We start from the raw sequence: 20,803 nt of genomic DNA, 5'->3' as shown, positions 1-20,803 counted from the left end.
GCCAGGTTTGGCTACAAGACAACTTCATGAATTGAAGCAGCATTGAACTACACAAAGTAGTGCACAATCAAAACTAAAATGATACAGAAGCTGCAGGAATCATGATGATTAATTTTATATGGCAGTCAGCATTAAATGCTTACATATTGATCTGGTCCATTGCTGAGACTATCATTGCATGAAACACTAGAGGCAAGAATGATATTGTGTAAAGAGATTTATTTCTTTCAAGAGTCGGTACTGGAAACCAACTTTCATCCTTAGCTATCTCCCCAGTTGTTGCCCGCATCCATGAGCAAAGCCTCAATATATAGATCTTTGTGACTTCCGAATGAAGCCCACGCAAGGCTTTGACTGGCAGTCAGGAAAATGCCATAAGAATAGAGTGACTTCAGAAGAGAAAACTGTGCTCAGAAAAGGAATTACCTACCAGAACTTGGAGGAGCAGACTCTTTCCCTTCCATGGCCTGGCATGCTTTGGATATTTCCTTTATGGAATCATGCATGTATGGATGAAGAGTATTTGATTCTTCAAGATCACAAAATGTGCTATGGACCTGCATCAGGAATAACTAATAGCATACGTTTCACTCTGCACTTACTAGCTGAATATAGGAAACTGGTACAACATTAAGTCATGTATTTGCCAGAGTTGATTCAGTTTGTACTCATTAGGCTGCTTACAATAAAACCTATGTTCATGTGGTTGAATACTGCACAGAACAGAATGCAAAGAACCAAATCTATAAACATGCATGATCCATCATGGAAGAATGGTAAACAAATAGCAACATACCTCTAAATCTGAACAAGTTATTTTTTATAAAGATGGTTTACTTCTCCCTAGGTGAAAGCGTAAGCATTCTTAAGAGAATAGAGTTAAACAAAACCAACATCCATTTTGATAAAGCTAAGGCAGGCAGGCAGGCAGCATTTGGCTTAGGTCTTTCAGGAGTGGAGAAAAACTATTTCTGACTTTAAAATTTCTACTCTTGGAAGAATATTTTGTGAAATTGGACCGTTGTGTTGTATTGGGAAGAAGAGCTATTTGGTGTCCATATAGTACCAATTCACATTTCCGAAATTTCTAGTACAGTAGAAATCACAAAAGTCACGTATTGCTTTTCCCTGCAGCTCAAGCAAAAGCAACCTAAAGGAATTGGCCCATGACTAGAGACAAATAAAGAAATTAAATATACCATATTCCCAAATATATGATCAGCCAAGTGGGAATAACCGAGCAAAATTTGAGCCTCAAGCAGATAAATTGAGAAAGTTCTACTTAAGCAATCAGTGTATTGTTGATATATGGAACAAATTCAAGCATTCAATAAAACAACTTATCATTTTTAACCACTAACACAGCCCAGTTGGTCCTGGAGCAAGGTCCAAGTTGCATGTTTAGGAAATGGCTTTGGCATTTCTAGATAGTCTCCTAGGAGATATCCATGCTCACATATTGAAAAAATGGATTACATCAAGATTAATGATTATAGATGACTTGTCTCGCTTTTTCAACTAATTTTTTTTCTTTCCAATATCTTCCAATATGAGGTTGATATAGTGTGCGACAAATGATCAAATAAATGTCTCAATTTCTCTATCAACATTTTTCTAGCTGTTTTATAAGATGCATCATGGTTGGTAACAATTTGCACACTATTTTCTTCCTCCATTTCATTGCATTGCGAATGCACACATGCACTCTACTAAGTTGTCATATGCATTGCGCACGCACACATGCACTCTACTAAGCTTCATAGGAGGCTTATGGGCATTTGTTTATGCTGCAGGTTAGACTAGGGAATATTAGCAGCGTTGAGCCCGAAGTGTGTGCCCAAGTTCTTTTAGAATTTTGTTTTATCTTGTATTTCCCTTTCTAACACTATACTCAAAAGTTCTATACTAGACATGTGATGATGTTTTGATTTTTGGTACACTCGTGGTTATGCTTCTTTTTTTCTTTTTCTTTTTAAAAAAAAAAAAATCACCCTAAAAATCCACCCAGAAAATCCTCCTTGTGGGATCCCACTTTTAGAACTTGGTGTATGGAAGCTAGGAACTGAAATTGGGGTACTACGGAGGCTTTCACCACCGGATTTGGCGGCCAGGAATTTGGTGAGCCCCATCCCCGAGTTTGGGGCATGACAGTTATTCCTATGACTATGGGTCTACCTACGGCAATGGCCAGCAGCTAACGGATGAGAATCGCCAACCACATGCAATTGTATCAAACACAAAGACCAAATCATGCCCAAACACACCCAATCCAATAAAAGAGTTTTCTCTATAAGAAATGAAAGGGGAAAATGCAATAACCAACAAATAATCGAAGCTCTCACCAGCTTTGATGGCTTAGATCATACACCCACATGTACAAATATGCAATTGCACAAACTCTAGCCCAAGGATTGTAGAAAAGATAAGAAAATGTCCCAAAAGTTGCCAAACAATTTTTATTATTGATTTTTATAAGAAATGGAACAAAAGAGAAGCCCTAAAACTAATATGGGTTGTACTATACATCAAGCATAAATTATGGGTTGGGTGTTATAATCTCAAACCTACAATCTTATTTTTAAGGAAAAAGACTACAATACCTCAATCCAGTATTTGCAGTATCGATACTATCGGCTGATATATCAACTAATAATATCAATATCACACTCCAGCGATACAAAAACCCCTTGGAATGTAACTAGAAAACACATATTCATATGTATCGATCGATAAATTGCAATTATCGCAAGTTAATGGAATGTATCGGCGATATTTTTCTAATATCGCAATGTATCGCGTTTTTTCCTTTAGTTTTTTTACTGGGTATCATCAATATCAGTTGATATCGAGAGATATAGACGATACCACACAGGAAACCTCTTCTTCGCTTTAAAAAACTCTATACCCATTTCCCCTCAAATTTATTCCCTCTAAGCACCTTGTCAATGGATTTCGGTCCATCTTGTGTAAGGATTTGGGAGAAAAACTAACATTTCAAACTGGAATAATCATTTTCTTAAATTTAGGGTTGTTTCTCAATCGGTGAGGTATTTTGCATTTAGATCTATTTCTTTTTGTTTAGATCATACAAAATGAGTGTGAAATCATAAGAAATCATTGATTCTTCATGTTTTTCATTGAAAATCAATAATCTCAACCTTCGATTTCGACACTTGAGTGTAGGTGGCCCGATTTGGGGAAATTTGGAAAATTCTCCAATTTCTCCCGAATTTCTTGTGATGTGGCACTCTAAACATGAAATCAAGCATGTATGAGGCCTGATTTATTGATTTGTCAAGTTTTTTTCAAATTTCATTGAAAAAAATATTTTTTAATTAAAAATAATAAAAAAATTATTAAAAAATTTATTTTTTGAAATTTCCCATCAACCAGCAACCAATTGAGTGCAATTTCAAACTACTTAGAAGTCTTTCATGAATTCATCATCACATGCACTCTAATTTCCATATTTGAATGTAGGTAACGCAATTTGGGGGAAATTGGGAAAAATTCAAAATTTGTGAAGTCCTTGTCAAATTTTGTATGAGGCCTCCAAACATGAAATCAAGCATGTATGAGGCCTGATTTACATATTTGTGAAGTCCTTGTCAAATTTTGAAAATAAAAATTACTTTTTAATTAAAACAATTATTAAAATATATTTTTTTTCCGAAATTTCCCTTCATCCAGCTATTAATTGAGACTAATTTCAAAGTATTTATGAGTATTTAATGAAATGATCATCACATATACTCGGTGTTCGAAGTATTGGTATTGCTACAAGTTTCGCTGGCTAAGGATACGGAAACAATATCAATATCACCAATAATACCGCTGATAACCAGCAATGGAGGGAAACATAGGAAAAACGGTGGAATTTTCAGCGAAAACTCCAGGAGATGTTAAAATGTACATACTTGCATATTTAGAAATATAAAAAATAAAAATAAAAATAAATAAAAAAATTGCAAAAAGAATGCATATATAACAAGTTTCCATTTAATGGGGCCTTAAAAGCATGTGTTGTTGTAAGAAATCGGTCCAACCATCCCCTCTAGCCTATTTAACCATCCAACCTTCCATCCAAACATCTATCGATATTGCAAAATATCAACAATACGTGATATTTCACCAAGAAATCATCAACAATTGGAAAGGACGCGGAAGATTGTGATCTCAATATCTCGCATGTTGCGATATTGATAATATTGAGATATTATTAATGACAAATTGAACACTACATACGACCATGGTGAATTGGTCATCCCAAACCTTTTGTGTATAGGGCTATCGATCCACATCTTTCCCCATAGCCCTAGGGTTGTGTCTCGATCTCCTATGTGTGAAATCTATCCTATCTTCCTTCAGTTGCAAGCTACGACTTTGCCTACTCTTGCAAGGGCTTACGCCTTGTTATTAAATCCATGATGCGCATAAGGTACTCGACTATCCTTGAATAGAGTTGGGTGTTGAAAGTTTTTTTTTTTTGTTGGGGGATTTTTCTCTAGAAGTTGTTAGTCGGCTCTGTGATTCGCGTGAAGAAGGCGATTCACCTCTTACACGTTAACACAAAGAGTCTTTCAATCGGGCGGCAAAATATCAACGACAATATAGAGACTCGAAGACCTAAACTAGATTTTTCCAATGTTTTTAGTATCCAGAATAGTGCAAAAAGAATGTCCAGCTTTGAGTTGTTCGGGAATAGTTACTTGATTTAGGTGCGAAGATACTTGCGGCGAGAGAAGAGAAAGAAATCCAAACATAGAAAGATAGATACCAAACCCCTGTTATCGCATCCTTCCACCTAAAAAGAGAGATTGAAAGCGGATCCGTAGGAGGACAAGCACTGAGCCAATCAATTTAGGGAATTAGAAGCTTACTAGTGGGGAATGCAAGCCGAGGGGATGAAAGGGTAGGAATATCTCTCTCAAGGACAGATACCACTAACAGAAGGGATGGCTGGAGGAATGAGGAAGCGTCGCCATCCCCAGTGGAAGAGAAGTAGAGCTGTGACACCGATAGCAAATCGCCCAAGAGGCAAAAGTGTTGGAAGTCGCTCGAGAGATGGAGATAGGAGACATGTAATCTTTGAGAAAATCAGGGTTGCAACAGAGTCAACCAAAGGCCAGAGCATCATAGTAGACACAGGAGAGAAAAGGGCCCCTTTCACTTCGTTGCTCCAAAAGATTTTAGCAAACTCAAACATTGCTTTGATCTCTTTTTTCAAAGAAATAAGTAGCTCAGGAGGAATGGAAAGAAACATTCTGTATTTGACCTCGAAGTCCTCGTATAGCGCTTCTTCCAATCCTCAATGAAACATTCATAGGGGCGGATCGTAGGGCTAGAACAAGCATAATTGCTTGAATGGCTAGAAGTGGGCCGACTATATCTTATATGAAGGTAATGACCTAGCGGATTGACTCCTTCCTCTAACTGACTTACATATGGAAAGGAATGAATCCGACAAGAGAGAGACCTTTATTAATGATCAACATAGGGTTCATGGATGTACGCAGTAATGATCCCTGTTAGGACGCATCATTGGTTGCAGCAACCATATAACGGTCCATATTAACATAGAGATGTCCATGGATGGTTGGTTGATAAGCACATAGGTCCAATAATCATCCCAGCATAGTCAAGTCTCTGCTTAGGCGACTGGTGAATATGGTGTGCAATATCAGTCATCCATAAACCCCTGTTGACTAATGAACGAGCTTATGACTCCTACAGTCTTTTAAGGTGAGTGGAGCAAAGGGCTTCCTTTGAAGAAGCCTGAGCATAACAATAAGTTAAGTTAAAGCGAGTAGTTTCTTTGCTGGATTTCTTTCTTTCCTTTTAGGAAGCAAAAGCCTGAGTTGCGGAAAAGGAGCAAGCAGTAAAGATCCCTTACCTCTTTTCCTTTCCCCGCCTTCCTTGCCCAACTCGGATTTGTAGGTGCCTAACGAGTTTAGGACATAAGAAACACTTTTGTAATAACCTCGCTAAGATTGCTCACACCCCTTACTATGGCCAGGTGGCATCACCCATGACCCGAAGGCACTGCCGGTAAGTCCAATTGGGCGATCCACTAGGGAGATCTTTCCATGGAAGAACCGTAAGAGGCAGTCATAGGAACTTAGACCACCTACTCGCTGATAAACGAAAACCACCTCGACTGGATCTATTGAACGAATCAGGCCGCCTCGTCAAAAGAATTCACACGCCAAAAGGGGTATTCATTCTACCAAGAAAGTGTACCACGAGTGCCATAATGTGTGGTCCATTGATGGGTCTACAGGTTTGGCCCATTATGGAAGGTATTTGGGCCCCTTTCCATGCTTTAATTCATACCAAAACTCATCAGCAAGTAAATCAACCCGATCCATCAATATTAGGTCATCCATGTCCTCATCATCCTCTCTGGGTTAGAAAGGACTCGACCTCGAGTCTGATCCATTATCCATTGTCTTATATGGTGTAAGATCAACAACATTGAACAAATTAGAAGTGTTCACTCTAGGTGGTAGCTCAATGCGATAGGGGTTGTCGTTAATCCACTTCAAGATCTTGCACGAGCCAATTTTTTCTACTTCAACTTATTGTAAGTGCCTGTCACAAACCTTTGTTTCCGCATGTGGACCCACACTAGATCTCCCTATTCGAAAATCACCTTTTGAAGTCTTCCATCTGCCACAAACCTTATAAAGCATAGCAGGTTGTGGTTAAAGGTTTTGCCCGGTCCCTCTCTCATGGGTTTCAATACTATTTTCTAATTATCTTTAATGAAGGTATATGCATTTTCTAACCATCGTGAATGGTCCACCGGTCGTAATGCCATGGTCGACCCAATAATATAGGGCATACATCCATCCTTTGGACTACATCACACCTCACATTGTCATGATAGGTTTCACCAATCGTGAAAGAAACAAACCAATGACAAGAAACCTTTACCTCACTACTATGCCTAAACCAGGCAAGTTTATATAGAATTGGATGCCTCTCGATCCTCAACTAGAGCTTTTCTGTTACCTCCTCAGAGATGATATTTTCACAGCTACCACCATCGATGATCACCCCACAGACTATCATTCACTGTGCAGCTCGTGCACAAGATATTAGTCCATAACCAATCATCTTCCTTAGGCAACTTTGGTGAGAGAAGAGCCCTTTGGATCACCAACGTTTCTAGAACATCACCATATATTCCCTCGTCTCTACCGTCAGTATCATAATTTGCACTGTGCGTTCCCCTCTATGGTCTCACCATCATCGTCAATTGATTGTTCTTCCACAACTGCTTTAGAGCTACCAGCTAAATTGACTTGTCGTTGCCTAGCCTACATTTGGCGGAAATATGCCCAATTCCATTGCATTATATCACCGGATTTTTTTCCTTACTCGTTTGTACTACTGCCTCGCCATTCAAAACTCATGACCCAAAAGCTGGAGTGACTTTCTTAGCTCAACTCGAATCCCCTACAGGCTTACCACTACTACCCAAAACACAAATGAATTGATTAGAAGCTTCCATGTGACCATACCTGACTTTGGTCCACTTTTCAACTAAAGTGGCTCGCCTGCATGCTTCTGTAACAGTAAACACTAGCTGAATCCCCAACTAATATGTAATAGTGGGCCGCAACCTAGCCATGAAACGAGTAACCAGCTGTTTTTCGGTCTCGGATAAATTATTTCGGGCCACCAAATTATGGAATTCTTCCGCATACTCCTATACAGTCTTGTCCACTTGTCGAATATGCTGTAATCACTAGAAATGAAATTGTACGTAGTCGATGGGTAGAAAGCCTCCTTCATGAGAGACTTCATCTTCTCCCATGATTTCACCTTGGACTTTCTGCACCTTTCTCGGGAGGCCTTAACCTGTTCCCACCACGCTGAAGCTCTCTACCTTTCAACTTCATAGCAATTATTTTCACCATTTTTGCTTCATCCCCATCTCTTTGTATACAAGGATCCTCTCCACAACATTAATCCAATATAGAAAATCATCCCCACATATGCTACATTGATATGCAGGGACTTCTACCGTCACTTCCAACTCCCTACTTCAGTCATAATAATCCCTCATTCCCGCTCGCCGTGACTCAACGAAGCTTCACAATGGAATGGGTTAATATCACATTGTCACTCCCACTCGACCCATTATCATCGTTTTCTCGAGTCAATGATTCATTCCTCACTACTAGCGTAGGAGTTGTTGGGAGATGGTTTGCATTTGCCTCTCTAACATGGTGAATCTCACTTCTACTAGATTTGCATCTTCCTTGTACACTCTTCGTGCGTCACGGCCTCTACCTCTACGTGGCATCATTGTAAGAGAAAAAGCTAATGCAAGAACAAAATAATGGCAGAAACGGAAACTTTGATACCCAATCCGATGTACCTGACGGATGTGAATCGATAACCACACAGTTGTATCAAACCCTAGCACCAAATCATGCCCAAACACACCCAATCCAATAAAAGAGATTCTTCTACTAGAAACAAAAGGAAAAAAGGAAAAAAAAAAATGCAATAACCAGCGAATAATTGAAGCTCTCACCAGTTTTGATGGCCTAGATTCTAGGCCTAGGTGTGTAAACATGCAATTGAACAAACCCTAGCCAAGGCTTGTAAAAAATATAAGAAACTATCACAAAAGCTGTTGGACAATTTTTGTTATGGAGTTCAATATGAAAGGGAACAAAATAAAAGCCCTAGAACTAATCCGGGCCTTACATCAAACATAAAATATGGGTTGGATGTTATAATCTCAACTCTACAATCATATTTTAAAAAATAATAATAATAAAATATCCCTATTTACTTAAGTGAGACATAAGCAAAGTAAAATAAACTAAAATTTGTCCAAAAATAAAGAAAAAATCGTAACTTACGGAAAATGCCACCGAGTGACGCTTTTGTGGGACCCAAAAGTGTACCACAAGTGCCATAATGTATGGTCCATCGATGGGTCTACAAATTTGGCCCATTATGGAAAGTAATTGAGCCCCTTTCTATGCTCTAATTCATGAGAAAACTCATCATCAAGTAAATCAGCCCAATCCATCAATATTAGGTCATCCATGTCCTCATCACTATTCTTATGAGTTCAACATTGCAGATGCCTAGTTGTAGTGATGATCGTGAGTAGTCATCCTCGGTTTTCATTAAGATGGTTTTCCTCTTTGGTTATGATGGATATGCAGCACCCACACCATAGTCAAATGATGACGATATAGAGGTTGAGCAACCACATGCAGCACGATTTTCTTTCTTGTAGTGACATGGTGAGTAATGTTTTTGTATTTATGTTTGACATCACTTTATCACTTACCAGTTCACTTCATGTATTAATATTTTATAGACCAATACTATAGTTGTTTGTGATAACCAACTTGTACAATTATAAAATATATATTGTCTCATCATTAGATTCATACTCATATAATTTTATTTATATTAAATAATTGATATTAGATATTTAGAATATTAAATATATGAGTTTAAAGACAGTCTCAACCTTTCGGCTTAATAATATCATCAGGCAGCCGGAGACAACATTCTTACCAAATTAGCATGTTTTCTACATTTGATTCCTTTCTAATAAAATTCCATTACTTCTCAAAAAAGAAGAAGAAGAAGAAGAAGTTAGCACTCTTACCAAAGAATGGCCCATCACCATCATAAAGATGTTTGAAACTAGAAAAGAATTCATATTTGGAATCTTCACATTTTTCCGATTTTTTTTTCATATTTTTCATCAAGAGAGAGAGAGAGAGAGAGAGAGAGAGAGAGAGAGAGAGTATCTCTACCATAGACGCATATGCAGATATAGTACCATGCACCATTTCAGCAACTTCATCAAGAGAATGACTTGAGTACTTGACATCATTAATTTTGTCATCAGTCTTACTCATGACAGGTTTAACATTTGGTTCTGCATCAGAAAGCATACTGCTAGCAGCAACTTGGGAAGACTGCAATAAAAGATAGTTTAGAACTTCACAATTCACCTTTTTTTAAAAGGTAACTTCACAATTCACAATTTCATTTTGAATTGGTGAAGAAGCCAAATACTAGTATTGCAAGTTTTAACAACAAATATCATGAACTACTAATGAAAGCAATACCAGAAAACAAGCATATCAATTCTCTAGCCCTAAGAAAACCTTATTGATAAGATCGAAAGAATCTAGATCACATCATCAGAAATGCTTACGAGTAATCATGGCTATTAACATATTTCCATATCCAAAGTCCAATAAAATCCAACAATAGAATGAAGGAAAAAGGAGAAGACTGCTAAAGCTACAAATATCATTAACATCGACTCCCATCCTAAATGTACATGTACCTTGTTAAGCTCATGTTCAATCTTGCCCTATTCTTACTAGGCTCACAAGTTCAAGGTTCAAAAAAGCTCCAAAGCTAAACAAGCACAACAAGCCTGCTGCAAGTACAGGATCCAGCGTATGTTGTGTTAAATTGTAATGTTGCCCCACATCAGCTTCAAGTCTGCGACCATTTATTATACATCTCAATTTAAAAGAGGTACAGGTCTCATTGTTTTTAATCTCTCATTAGCAAGTATGCTAGAACATTAAATGTTTCTTGACACTACAGTTAGTGCTCTAATCATTTTTTAAATGATATTTTAGTCTCTAGGACCTAATGACTATATGAAATAAAAGTTACAATGGAGTGATAATTAATTAAAATGTTTCTTGGGCCACTTTTCCTCAACGTGTATAAGGTGAGATTAAAAGGAACGAGAGAGAATGAGACTAGACGAGGGGTTCCTTTAGAAGGGGGGAAAAACATAAAGGGTACTAAAAAAACCTGTAATTGCTTCATGCACTCATGATTCATGACCATATTGGACAATTTAGTTGCTCTAGAGACTGCCTTATCTTATACATTATGTAATCCAAACGGCACATTAAACCTTCAAACACCTTCCAAATATGGAAACTTTAAGGTCATATTTAGAAGGTAAAGCTTCCTAACTTACATGATTCACCAAGGAAAGATAGAAATTAAGTATTGGGTAACTCTCCCAGGCATGGCAGTTATAAGAGTCTTCTTTCTATGCAACAGACCTCTATTACTTTATGTTTCCATTCAGACAATAAATACATAAATCATTACAGAAATTACAAAATTTTATGTTCTCTAATATCTGATATAAAACGTGTTCACCATGGGTATAAGTATTCCAGGCCAACTATAGTTAACAGTCACGTTTCTCATGCGATGATGCTAGTACAACATTACATTTTTTTGGTTTCCTGGTTAGTATTGTTAATGTATTCCATATCAATAACAATGGCCATAACGGTCACCACCATTTACCAATACAGGTATCGGCTGTAACAGCCAATACAAGGGCTTAACGACCGTTACAACCCCTGTAATGGTTGATTTTATTATTTTTTTACCTGAAAAATTCTGAATATTCATTTTTTGTTTTGAACATATTCATGTAGTGTAACGGTCCACTCTTTGGTGAGAGTTTTGTATCTAGTTGTCTAACAAATTTATGAATATGGTTATGTGTCTCTAATATTTACACATCACAATTAAGCATTAGAACTAGAAATCGGGAGGGAAAAAAAAAAAAAAAAAAACACAAATACCACTTTTTTTATTTTTTAAAAAAAGAATTGCCTTCGGAGCTTCTATTCGCCCAAATCGTTTCAATCCACATTTTGAATCCTAAAAACTATAGTAAGAGTGGTTGAAATCTGTTGTAGAATAATCTAGAAAAGTTTTTGGAATGTGAAAAGTGGAGAAAATGGATTTGAATAGAAAGAAAGGGAAAAAAAAAAAGTAGTTGTTTTTTTTACTGATATGGGAGTAACTGTCATTATGCCCTGTAATGGCCGTTATGGCCCCCGTAACAGGTGATACAGTCCAAAAAAAACCAACTGCCCTGTTTCACCCCTGTATCGCATAATGGTCCCAGCTTTACCTATACTTATCAGCCTTTACGGCCATATCTTAACGGATACAGAACTCCTTTTATTGCCTGGACTATGAATCTGTACAAAACTTAAAAACGCATGATATAAAAGCAGAATGTGCATCTTGTAGTTGCATGACATCCTCCGCCCATCTCATAAATTGGCTCATTTCAATTCAACTATTCATATTTCATCCATGAGTATTTTAGCACATCACCCAATTCCTTCAGGTTTCTGATTCCAAAATCTGCAAATTTGTTTTCTAATTCTTTATACTAAAAGTTGCAAATTGGAACTTCATATTAACTAGCAGTAATGTCAACATCTTTTCCAGGATGTGATTCTCAGTAACCAAAAGCTTTGTTTCTCTCGCATCGACAGTTGCAAAGACCTCTGCTCTTTGTTCCACACTTGCCACGGCTAAACTTCAACTGAAATTCCAACAGAAGCAATCCAGAATTGTAGATGAAATGATAGAAGCTACAACTAATATCCAACGACTTACAGCAAAATTGCAACTAAGTCCAAATTCCCTTTGCAGTTTTTCTGTTGGATGTTCTAGAAGCCAATAGAACTATTGATTAGGCAGTTCAATAACAATGTCTGAAGAGGCTAACACGTTGATGAGGCCTTTTAAATCTCCCTGAGGGGTGCACCCAAAGGCATTATGCACTTGAGGCTTGCACTTCGGATGGTGAAACAAATGGAGGCAAATGATTCTTAATCTTATACTATTCATGCCCCATGTTGAGAGACTTACGCCTTCTGTTTTTTTCCTTTTTTCCCCATTACTTTAAAGAGTAGTGGAGTGTCCTAAGTTCTTGGTTGCAACCAATGTTCGAAATATTGGTATCGCATTACGTATCGCACCCTTGGGATACAGATACATATCGATTATCACATGGGATATATCTTTTGTATCACGCAATGTATCGCTATTGTTGGAAACATGGGGAAACATTGGGAAATTGGTCGAATTTTTCAATGAAACTTCAATAATTGTTAAAAAAGACATCAATACGCACTTGGAAATCAAAACATTACAAAAAACAAGTGCATATAATAGGTTTTCTTGTATGGGGTCCTAATCTATGCACTATCTAACTGAATTGATGCAAGTATATTCAAAGTCTATTCATATAATTTATAAATGTAAAAAGACGTGTGGAAACACAAGCAATACATTCAAAAGAAGAATTACTAGATAAGGTTACGTACATGTTTGGACACAAAGACTGCAACTGATTTGCGAGAAATTGGGAATTTTTGTTTTTTTAGAAAAAAAAAAAATCCGCAACATGGCCGATCTCCTGCACATCTTAAAATTCAAGCTCCCAATCCATGGTTTTTCATGCAAAACATGAAAAAATCAAGGATTTGTAATAATTCAACACTGATTTAACATGATTTACAAAAAAAGAAAAAGGATCGAAAATTGAAAATACTCACCGAATTGAACATGTGGGATATATCCCACTACTTGTGGGTTTCGTATCGCACAGGTGGGATACAAGATATATCGTGGGATATATCGGCCAATATCGTCGATACTCAAAAAACTGGTTGCAATTGCTGGTAGCATTTGCACATGTTCGTCCCTAGCCCGGATAGAAGTGGAAGGTTGATGTTCAATAGATAGCAAGTTGCCTAACTTTGGCCAAGCTAACATAAGAATGGATGTATTGATTCTTAATCCAGCAATGGCACCCCCTCAAAGTGACACACCACAATTTGTAAACCTATTTGTAGTGGTTAATAAAGTAAAGAGTGTTAGGCATTTCCTAGAAGTGATACAATACAATTTGTAAACTCACTTGGTGTGGAAAGTATACAAGGATGTTAGGTATCCCATAGATGTGATATGCCACGGAGACACCAATTCCAATGATAAGTGGGCAAATGTTACCGCACCAGACTAGATGAATGGGGTAATACGAATATCCATGAGAGGAAAATGTCTCACCACTTGGAATGTGGGAATTTTGTCAGGTGAGGAAGAGACTCAATACAGCATGTTTGCAGGAGACAAACTGGCAATGAGCAAGAACCAAAGAGATTTTAGATGACTAAAAATTGTTGCATACGAGAAAGATGAACCTAAGAATGTGGTAAGCGTAGTAACAAATGAAGCAATGAATGATAGAAGAGAGGTTACAAGAATGGGCTGCACTTAAAACCACAAATTGATTTTGAGCGAGGAGATAATTAACATTGTAGACATTGTTTAGAGTATCCCTGATATTATTGAAATATCCCTGATGTTATCCCTATCTCCAGCTTGGCGATACCGATAACATCAGTAGACTCAGAAATTCTAGGTATCGGCGATGTATCGCCAAGTATCACCAGTATGTGGATATCGCCAATATTTTCAATTGTGTAAATTTCAAGTATCTCTTCTATCGCCATTGTATCGGTGATATTTCAATAATATCACCAATGTATCAATATGGCCAAAAATTTGATTATTAAAAAACTTTCCATTTCGATTTTTTTATGGGTGCATGGTTATGTGTGGTGTTCAAATTGTCAGCAATAATATCAATCGCAATATTATCGTTATTGCAACATGGGCAATATTGAGACCATAATCTTTCGTTTCCTTTCCAGTTGTCAACAATTTCTCAGCGAAATATCGTGTGTTGTCGATATTGTTAAATATCGATAGATATTTGGATGGATGGTTGGATGAATAAATGGGCTAGAAGGGATGGTTGGACTAGTTTTTTACGACAACACATGCTTTTAGGGGCCCATTAAATGGAAACTAATTATGTATGCATTCTTTTTGTAATTTTTTTATTCCTAAATATAGAAATATGTGTATTTTAGCATATCCCGAAATTTCACTAAAAAAATCCACCATTTTCCCCATGTTTCCCCACATTTCCAATTATCGGTCGGCGATATCGATATTGTTTCCGTATCCCCAACTAGCGAAACTTGTGGCGATACCGATACTTCGAACACAATTTGTAGGTACATGTGCACCTCAAGCAGAATCAGGAAGTATCAAAATACTGCTCTGGGAAGTGCAAGATGAGCTCATGCAAGCGTTGCTACATGGTAATGGATATTCATAGGCGGATACTTGAGTGGGTATGTGGGAAAGGAAAGTAGTTAATATGATTGGGTAAATGGAGGACCTGGATTTGGAAAAGAAATGAGCTGGGATAAGCAACCTTTGCAACAGCATAAGTGCATAACAATAGTGAATACTTATTTTAAAAAGAGAAATAAGCACTGACTTTCATCTTGGACCATACTTATCACAAATAAACTTTTTCCGTCCTGAGATGGATGAAGTAGTCGACATGCAAGGACTGTGAAGAATACCAGGTGAATCAGTGACAACGCAACAAAAGCTAGTGGCCTTAGATGCATGCATTGCAAGATGGAAAAAGTGAGGCGGTTAAAAGTTGACTAGGATTAAGATAGTGGAACATAAAAGGGGAAGCTCGACATTATTTACAGCACATTTATCTACATGCATGTGTAAATGGTTTCTTCTGTAAATGGTAAAGGATTTACATATGTAAGCAGTTTATCATTTAAATTGTTTTCCACGTTTCTGATTTTGGTCCAATTTACATATATAAATCACTTTCCAATGTGTGTTTCTTTTCTTTTCTTCTTTTTTCTTTTTTTTTTCTTTTTTTTTTTCTTTTTTCTTTGTTGTAAGAAACAAGTGTGAAATTGTGTCAATAAGGCCCAACCTGTGACTTGTGAATATAGTGCAACCCACGAGAAACGGTCACATGATAATTGTCCAACCACACTAACGCATGCGGGACATCATGTGTGCAAATCATTGTAGATAGGCCCCACCACATCAACACAATTGTCGAGTCACTTTGATTAGATGACTAAAGCCATTGGATTAGTGGTTTGGGAAATGGATGGTCCATATTGAGTATATTATAAAGGTTTAAGCATTTTGTGGACTGTCTATCATGTGAGGCCCGCCTTTGACTAACATCCCTCTCAAACTACTTTGCTTAGATGATCCGATCCATCGATTAGTGGTTTGGGGAATGGACAATCCACATTGAGTATATTAGAGAGGTCAAAGCACTAATGTAGTCTATCCATCATGTGGGGCCCCCACTTCTGATTGCCCATTCCTCTTAAATCACTTTGATTGGATGATCCTAACCATAGGATTAGTGATATGGGAAATGGACACTCCATATTGAATAGAATAAAGAGGTCTAAGAATTGATGTGGATAGGCAATCATGTGTGGCCCCCCTTTGATTGCCCATCCCTCTCACATCACTTTGATCAAATGATCCTAACCATCTTATTAGTGATTTGGGAGATGGACGGTTCACATTGAGTATACAAGAGAGGTCTAAGCATTAATTTACATCGTCCATCATATGGGGCTCACCTTTAATTGACCATCCTTCTCAAATCACTTTGATAGGATGATCCTAACCATCGGATTAGTGATTTGGGAAATAGAAGGTCCACATTGAATATACTAAAGAGGTCTAAGGATTGATCTAGACTTGCCAACAAGTGAGGCCCACCTTTGATTTCTTTTCCTTCTCAAATCAATTTGATCGGATGATCCTAACCATCGGATTACTGATTCATTAAATGAAGGTCCATGTTGAGTATAATAAAGAGGTCTAAGAATCAATGTCAAATGGCCATCATCTAGGGCCCACATTTGATTGCCCATCCCTCTCATATCACTTTAATTGGATGATCCTAACCAATCGATTAGTGGTTTGTAAATGGATGGTAGAAATTGAGTATATGGGAGAGATCTAAGCATTGATCTAGACCGTCCATCATTTGGGGGCCACCTTTGATTACCATCCCTCCCAAATCACTTCGACCGAATTAGCCTAACGAAAGGATTAGTGGTTTGGAAAATGGAAGGTCCATATTGAGTATAGCAGAGAGGTCTAATCATCAATGTGGACTGTCCATTGCATGGGGGCGACATTTGATTGCACATCCCTCAAAAATCACTTTGAACGGATGAGATTCACCGTAAGATTAGTAGTTAAGGAAATGGAAGGTCCATAATGAGTACACTAGAGAGGTCCAAGCATTGATGTGGACCGTCCATCACGTGGGCCTGCCTTTGATTGTCCATCCCTCTCAAATGACATTGATCAGATGATATGGCCATCGGATTAGTGGTTTGGGAAGCAAACGGTCCATAATGAGATCGTTGAACTAAAGAGGTCAATTTACATTGTAAACACTTTGTCATGGGGCAATGGGCAATTTACATATTAAAAATATTTACATATGTAAATGGGCACAAACAAACATGCACAAACCCTATTTACATATGTCAAGCTTTTTAAGTGTGCACGTGCAAGAAAGCACATGCACATGCCACACATGTGCCGACAGAGCACATATGTGAAACATCCAATCCATCCATCACGTTGGTTCAACCTTGTACATCTTTTCCCAAAAGCATATATTGGTCCACTCGGTGTGTGAGCCCTAATATTGGCCAACCAAGTTTTTCAAAGCCATGTTTGTTTTGCTAATTGTGGCCCACCCAGTGTTTAAGTTGTCGGTATCGTTACAAGTTTCGCTGGCCAGGGATAAAGATATAATATCGTTATCACCGATAATATCGCCGATAACCGGAAAGTCGGAGAAAAATATGATAACAGTGAAATTTTTTCATGAAACTTCAAGACATGCCTAAATACACATATTTGTATATTTAGAAATTAAAAATTTGTAAAAAAATGCATTAAATAATAAATTTTCATTTAATGGGGCCCAAAAAAACATACATTTCCATAAGAAATTACTCTAATAATAACCAAAATAAATTTATCTTAAGTTTCAAGTTGACCACACCATATGAAACAGTGGTAATAATAATTTCCACCATTGAAATATTCATAGGGCCCAGTGATGTTTATTTGTCATCCAAACTGTTCATAAGATCACAGGGACATGGTTGAATAAAAAACGAAAATATCATGTTGATACAAAACTTTTGTGGCCCCCGATAATTTTTCAATGGTAAACATTCAATTCACACAGTTTCATGTGGTGTGGTCCACTTAAGCTTTGGATATGCTTCATTTTTTGGCTTGTGCCTTAAAATCATCTAATAAAATGGATGGACTGAGTTGGATCAAATACACAATTACTATGGGCCCACATTTTACTCAGTGTGCAATTCACTTCGTTCCGGCGCAGTCCGGAAGCAAATTGGCAGGTGCACCTCGTACCAGCTATTGACATCAGCAAGTGATATGGGTCTGATCATGAGGTGTGTGTTATATCCAAACCGTTAATCCATTTGAAGAGCTCGCCTTAAGCCTTTAGACGAAAAATAAGACAAATAACTATGAAGTGGACCACACTGCAAAAACGAGTGGGGGATTGAACCTCTACCATTGAAATTCTTTTTGAGGTCACAAAAGTTTTGGATCAGTATGAAAATTGTTTTTCCACTTCATTCAGATATTTATATTTTTACGAACAGATTGGATGCAAAATAAACGTTATGGTGGGCCCTACAAATTGTTTAACGGTAAAAATCATTATCTATGGTGCGGTCCATATAATCTTTGGATATGATTCATTTTTTGGATAATGCTCTAAAATGAACTCTAAAAACAGATGAACGGTGTAGATATAATAAATACATCACTGTGGAGGCCAATGTAACTTTGATCTCCTTTGAACTGTTCACACAACTTAGAGCTCGAGGAGCATTAGTGCTCCCTTAAATCTGCACCGTCCATTATATATGAAGGCTTATTTTAGTGTGTGATATAAAAAATGAACCAGATTCAAATCTTCAATGGACCACACCACAAGAAACTTTGTGAATTGAACGCATATCATTAAAAACTTCTTGGTGGCCACAGAAATTTTGAATCAAGCTGATATTTATTTTAACCCTTCATCCATGCCTTTTTATATTTAAAAAAAGGTTTGATGACAAATAAACATCACTGTGGGGCCTAAGAAGGCTGTTTACTTCCGCTGAAGCATAAAAGCAAAAATAAAAAACAAAAGAAAAAAAAAAGGGTTTCGTCTGCGAAGAGGGTTTTCCAGCGAACAGGGGCGATTTTCGACGAGGTTTCAAGCAATCTCCCTAAATCTCTGATTTTTCGCCAAAATCTCTGATTTTTGGCCGAAATCATGTATCTGTGAGTCACACAAGACGAGCGCTGTCGATTGCTGCCCATGAGATTCTTTGCTTCCGAGTTCCGATCAACCATCAACCAGGTATTACCGAAATCAAAGGTTTATTTTTCCATTTTTACCTATTTTGTCGGAAAAAATCAAAGATTATCGAAGATATCGCCGATATTTCACCGATGATCGAGAGAGAAACGATTCTTGGCCTAGGGCATCAACATAGGGGTCTCATTCTGATGGGTGTACTGGATCTAAGACACATCATTCCATGCTACCACGCGTGGCATGTACATGAGCTTTATTGCACACACATGTGGGCCTAGCATAGCAAAGCTCTACATATGTCAATGGCGTGCAATTAAAGGTCCCTGTGAAAGGAATAGATGGAAAGTGGAACCTTGAAGTTGAGATTAGGAAACGTCGATAGAGATGTCAAAGTCCATGCAGAAATCTAATCGTATCAAAATAGTGGCAAAACAAGCGCTTGGGGAATCTAAAGACAAGAAAGCATACATAAAGAAACATGGGAATGAAGGGATGCGGTGCAAAGATCAATTAGTAAAAAGAGGTCCAATTATAGAGAGCGGCAGAGAGAGAAACATAGAATACCTCAAAATATACAAAATGATAAAAGACAATGAGATATAGGGAGAAGGAGAAGCTATTGTCAAAGATTGTTGAAGAAATTAGTGTGCACAAGAATAGAACTGGGAGGGGCCTCGGACCCTAGGGGATTGGGAAAACATGTATACTATCATAAAATTCAGGTAGGAGAATCAATGGTTGCTTTAACAAGGATGAGGAAGTCTATGGGGACAAACAGATGTACCCATAGATGCGTCAAGGATAATGTATCGGTATGAAATCAAGTTGTTCTGGTTAGCTAAACTCCAAAACTTTGCCCCAAAAAAATGCTAGATAAGCAAAGGAGATGCATTCTAATACCCATTTACAAGAACAAAGGAGACGTAGAAAGTTGAACGAATTATCGAGGGGATAAAACTCATGAGTCATAGTATGATGCTCCAGGAAAGTGGGGCGGATAATCGATTGCACAAAGCTGAGTGGAGGTGGGGAGTCATATTTTCTTTAGTATGAAATTCAGTGTCTAGGAAATATGAACCATATTCACAACTATCATCATCATCATCTATGCCTTATCGCAACTAATTGGGGTCAGCTCCACGAATCCTGTTCTGCCATTCCACTCTATCAAGAGTCATATCCTCAGTTAAATCATAGGTCATCAAATCTTTTCTACGACCTACACCCACATCCTTCTGGGCTAGGAGTTGCAAGTGTGAATCTTTAGAGCAGCACTTGGAAGAATCCAAATTGAAGTGCAAATCTGCAGATTGAAGCAGGACCGTTTGGTGACATTGCTCCTGCAACTGAGGGTGAAAGAAAGATTAAGATAAGCAGGGCATCACAGAATTAGTTCAGCATCATGCGAGGGAGATCAAGCATTTTAGTCATTTTTTGGTCATGCACCATCAGTGTTCTAAATAGCTTATGCTACATAGCATATAGCTTACGCAAGGTAGCATAGCTTAGCCTTCATTCAATGTAGCTCATGAAAATAGCCTCTTTTTTCTTTTTTTTTTTACACATGCACTCACACCAAAGTGGTTTTTCACCACAATGGGTACTTGAACCCATGACCTGGTGTTGAAACTCTTGTGAGTCTACCACTGAGGCATGAGTAAG

At 37.7% G+C, this 20,803-nt stretch overlaps 1 protein-coding gene across 3 annotated transcripts in view; it reads right to left on the bottom strand.

Annotated features, from left to right (window-relative positions):
• LOC131245044 (exocyst complex component SEC5B-like) overlaps window positions 1-20,803 on the bottom strand; it is a 132,135-nt gene that overhangs the window by 58,718 nt on the left and 52,614 nt on the right. For all 3 annotated transcript variants that reach the window (XM_058244223.1, XM_058244224.1, XM_058244225.1), the window contains 3 exons: window positions 9,801-9,965; window positions 431-557; window positions 144-354 (listed from right to left, as the gene is read on the bottom strand). In XM_058244223.1, coding sequence (XP_058100206.1) covers window positions 144-354; window positions 431-557; window positions 9,801-9,965 — 503 coding nt within the window. The remainder of the gene's footprint in view (window positions 1-143; window positions 355-430; window positions 558-9,800; window positions 9,966-20,803) is intronic.

This window comes from Magnolia sinica, chromosome 5 (assembly GCF_029962835.1).
Source record: "Magnolia sinica isolate HGM2019 chromosome 5, MsV1, whole genome shotgun sequence".
NCBI lineage: Eukaryota > Viridiplantae > Streptophyta > Magnoliopsida > Magnoliales > Magnoliaceae > Magnolia > Magnolia sinica.
Note: the sequence above shows the minus strand (reverse complement) of the source record. Positions and strands in the feature narration are given on the sequence as shown.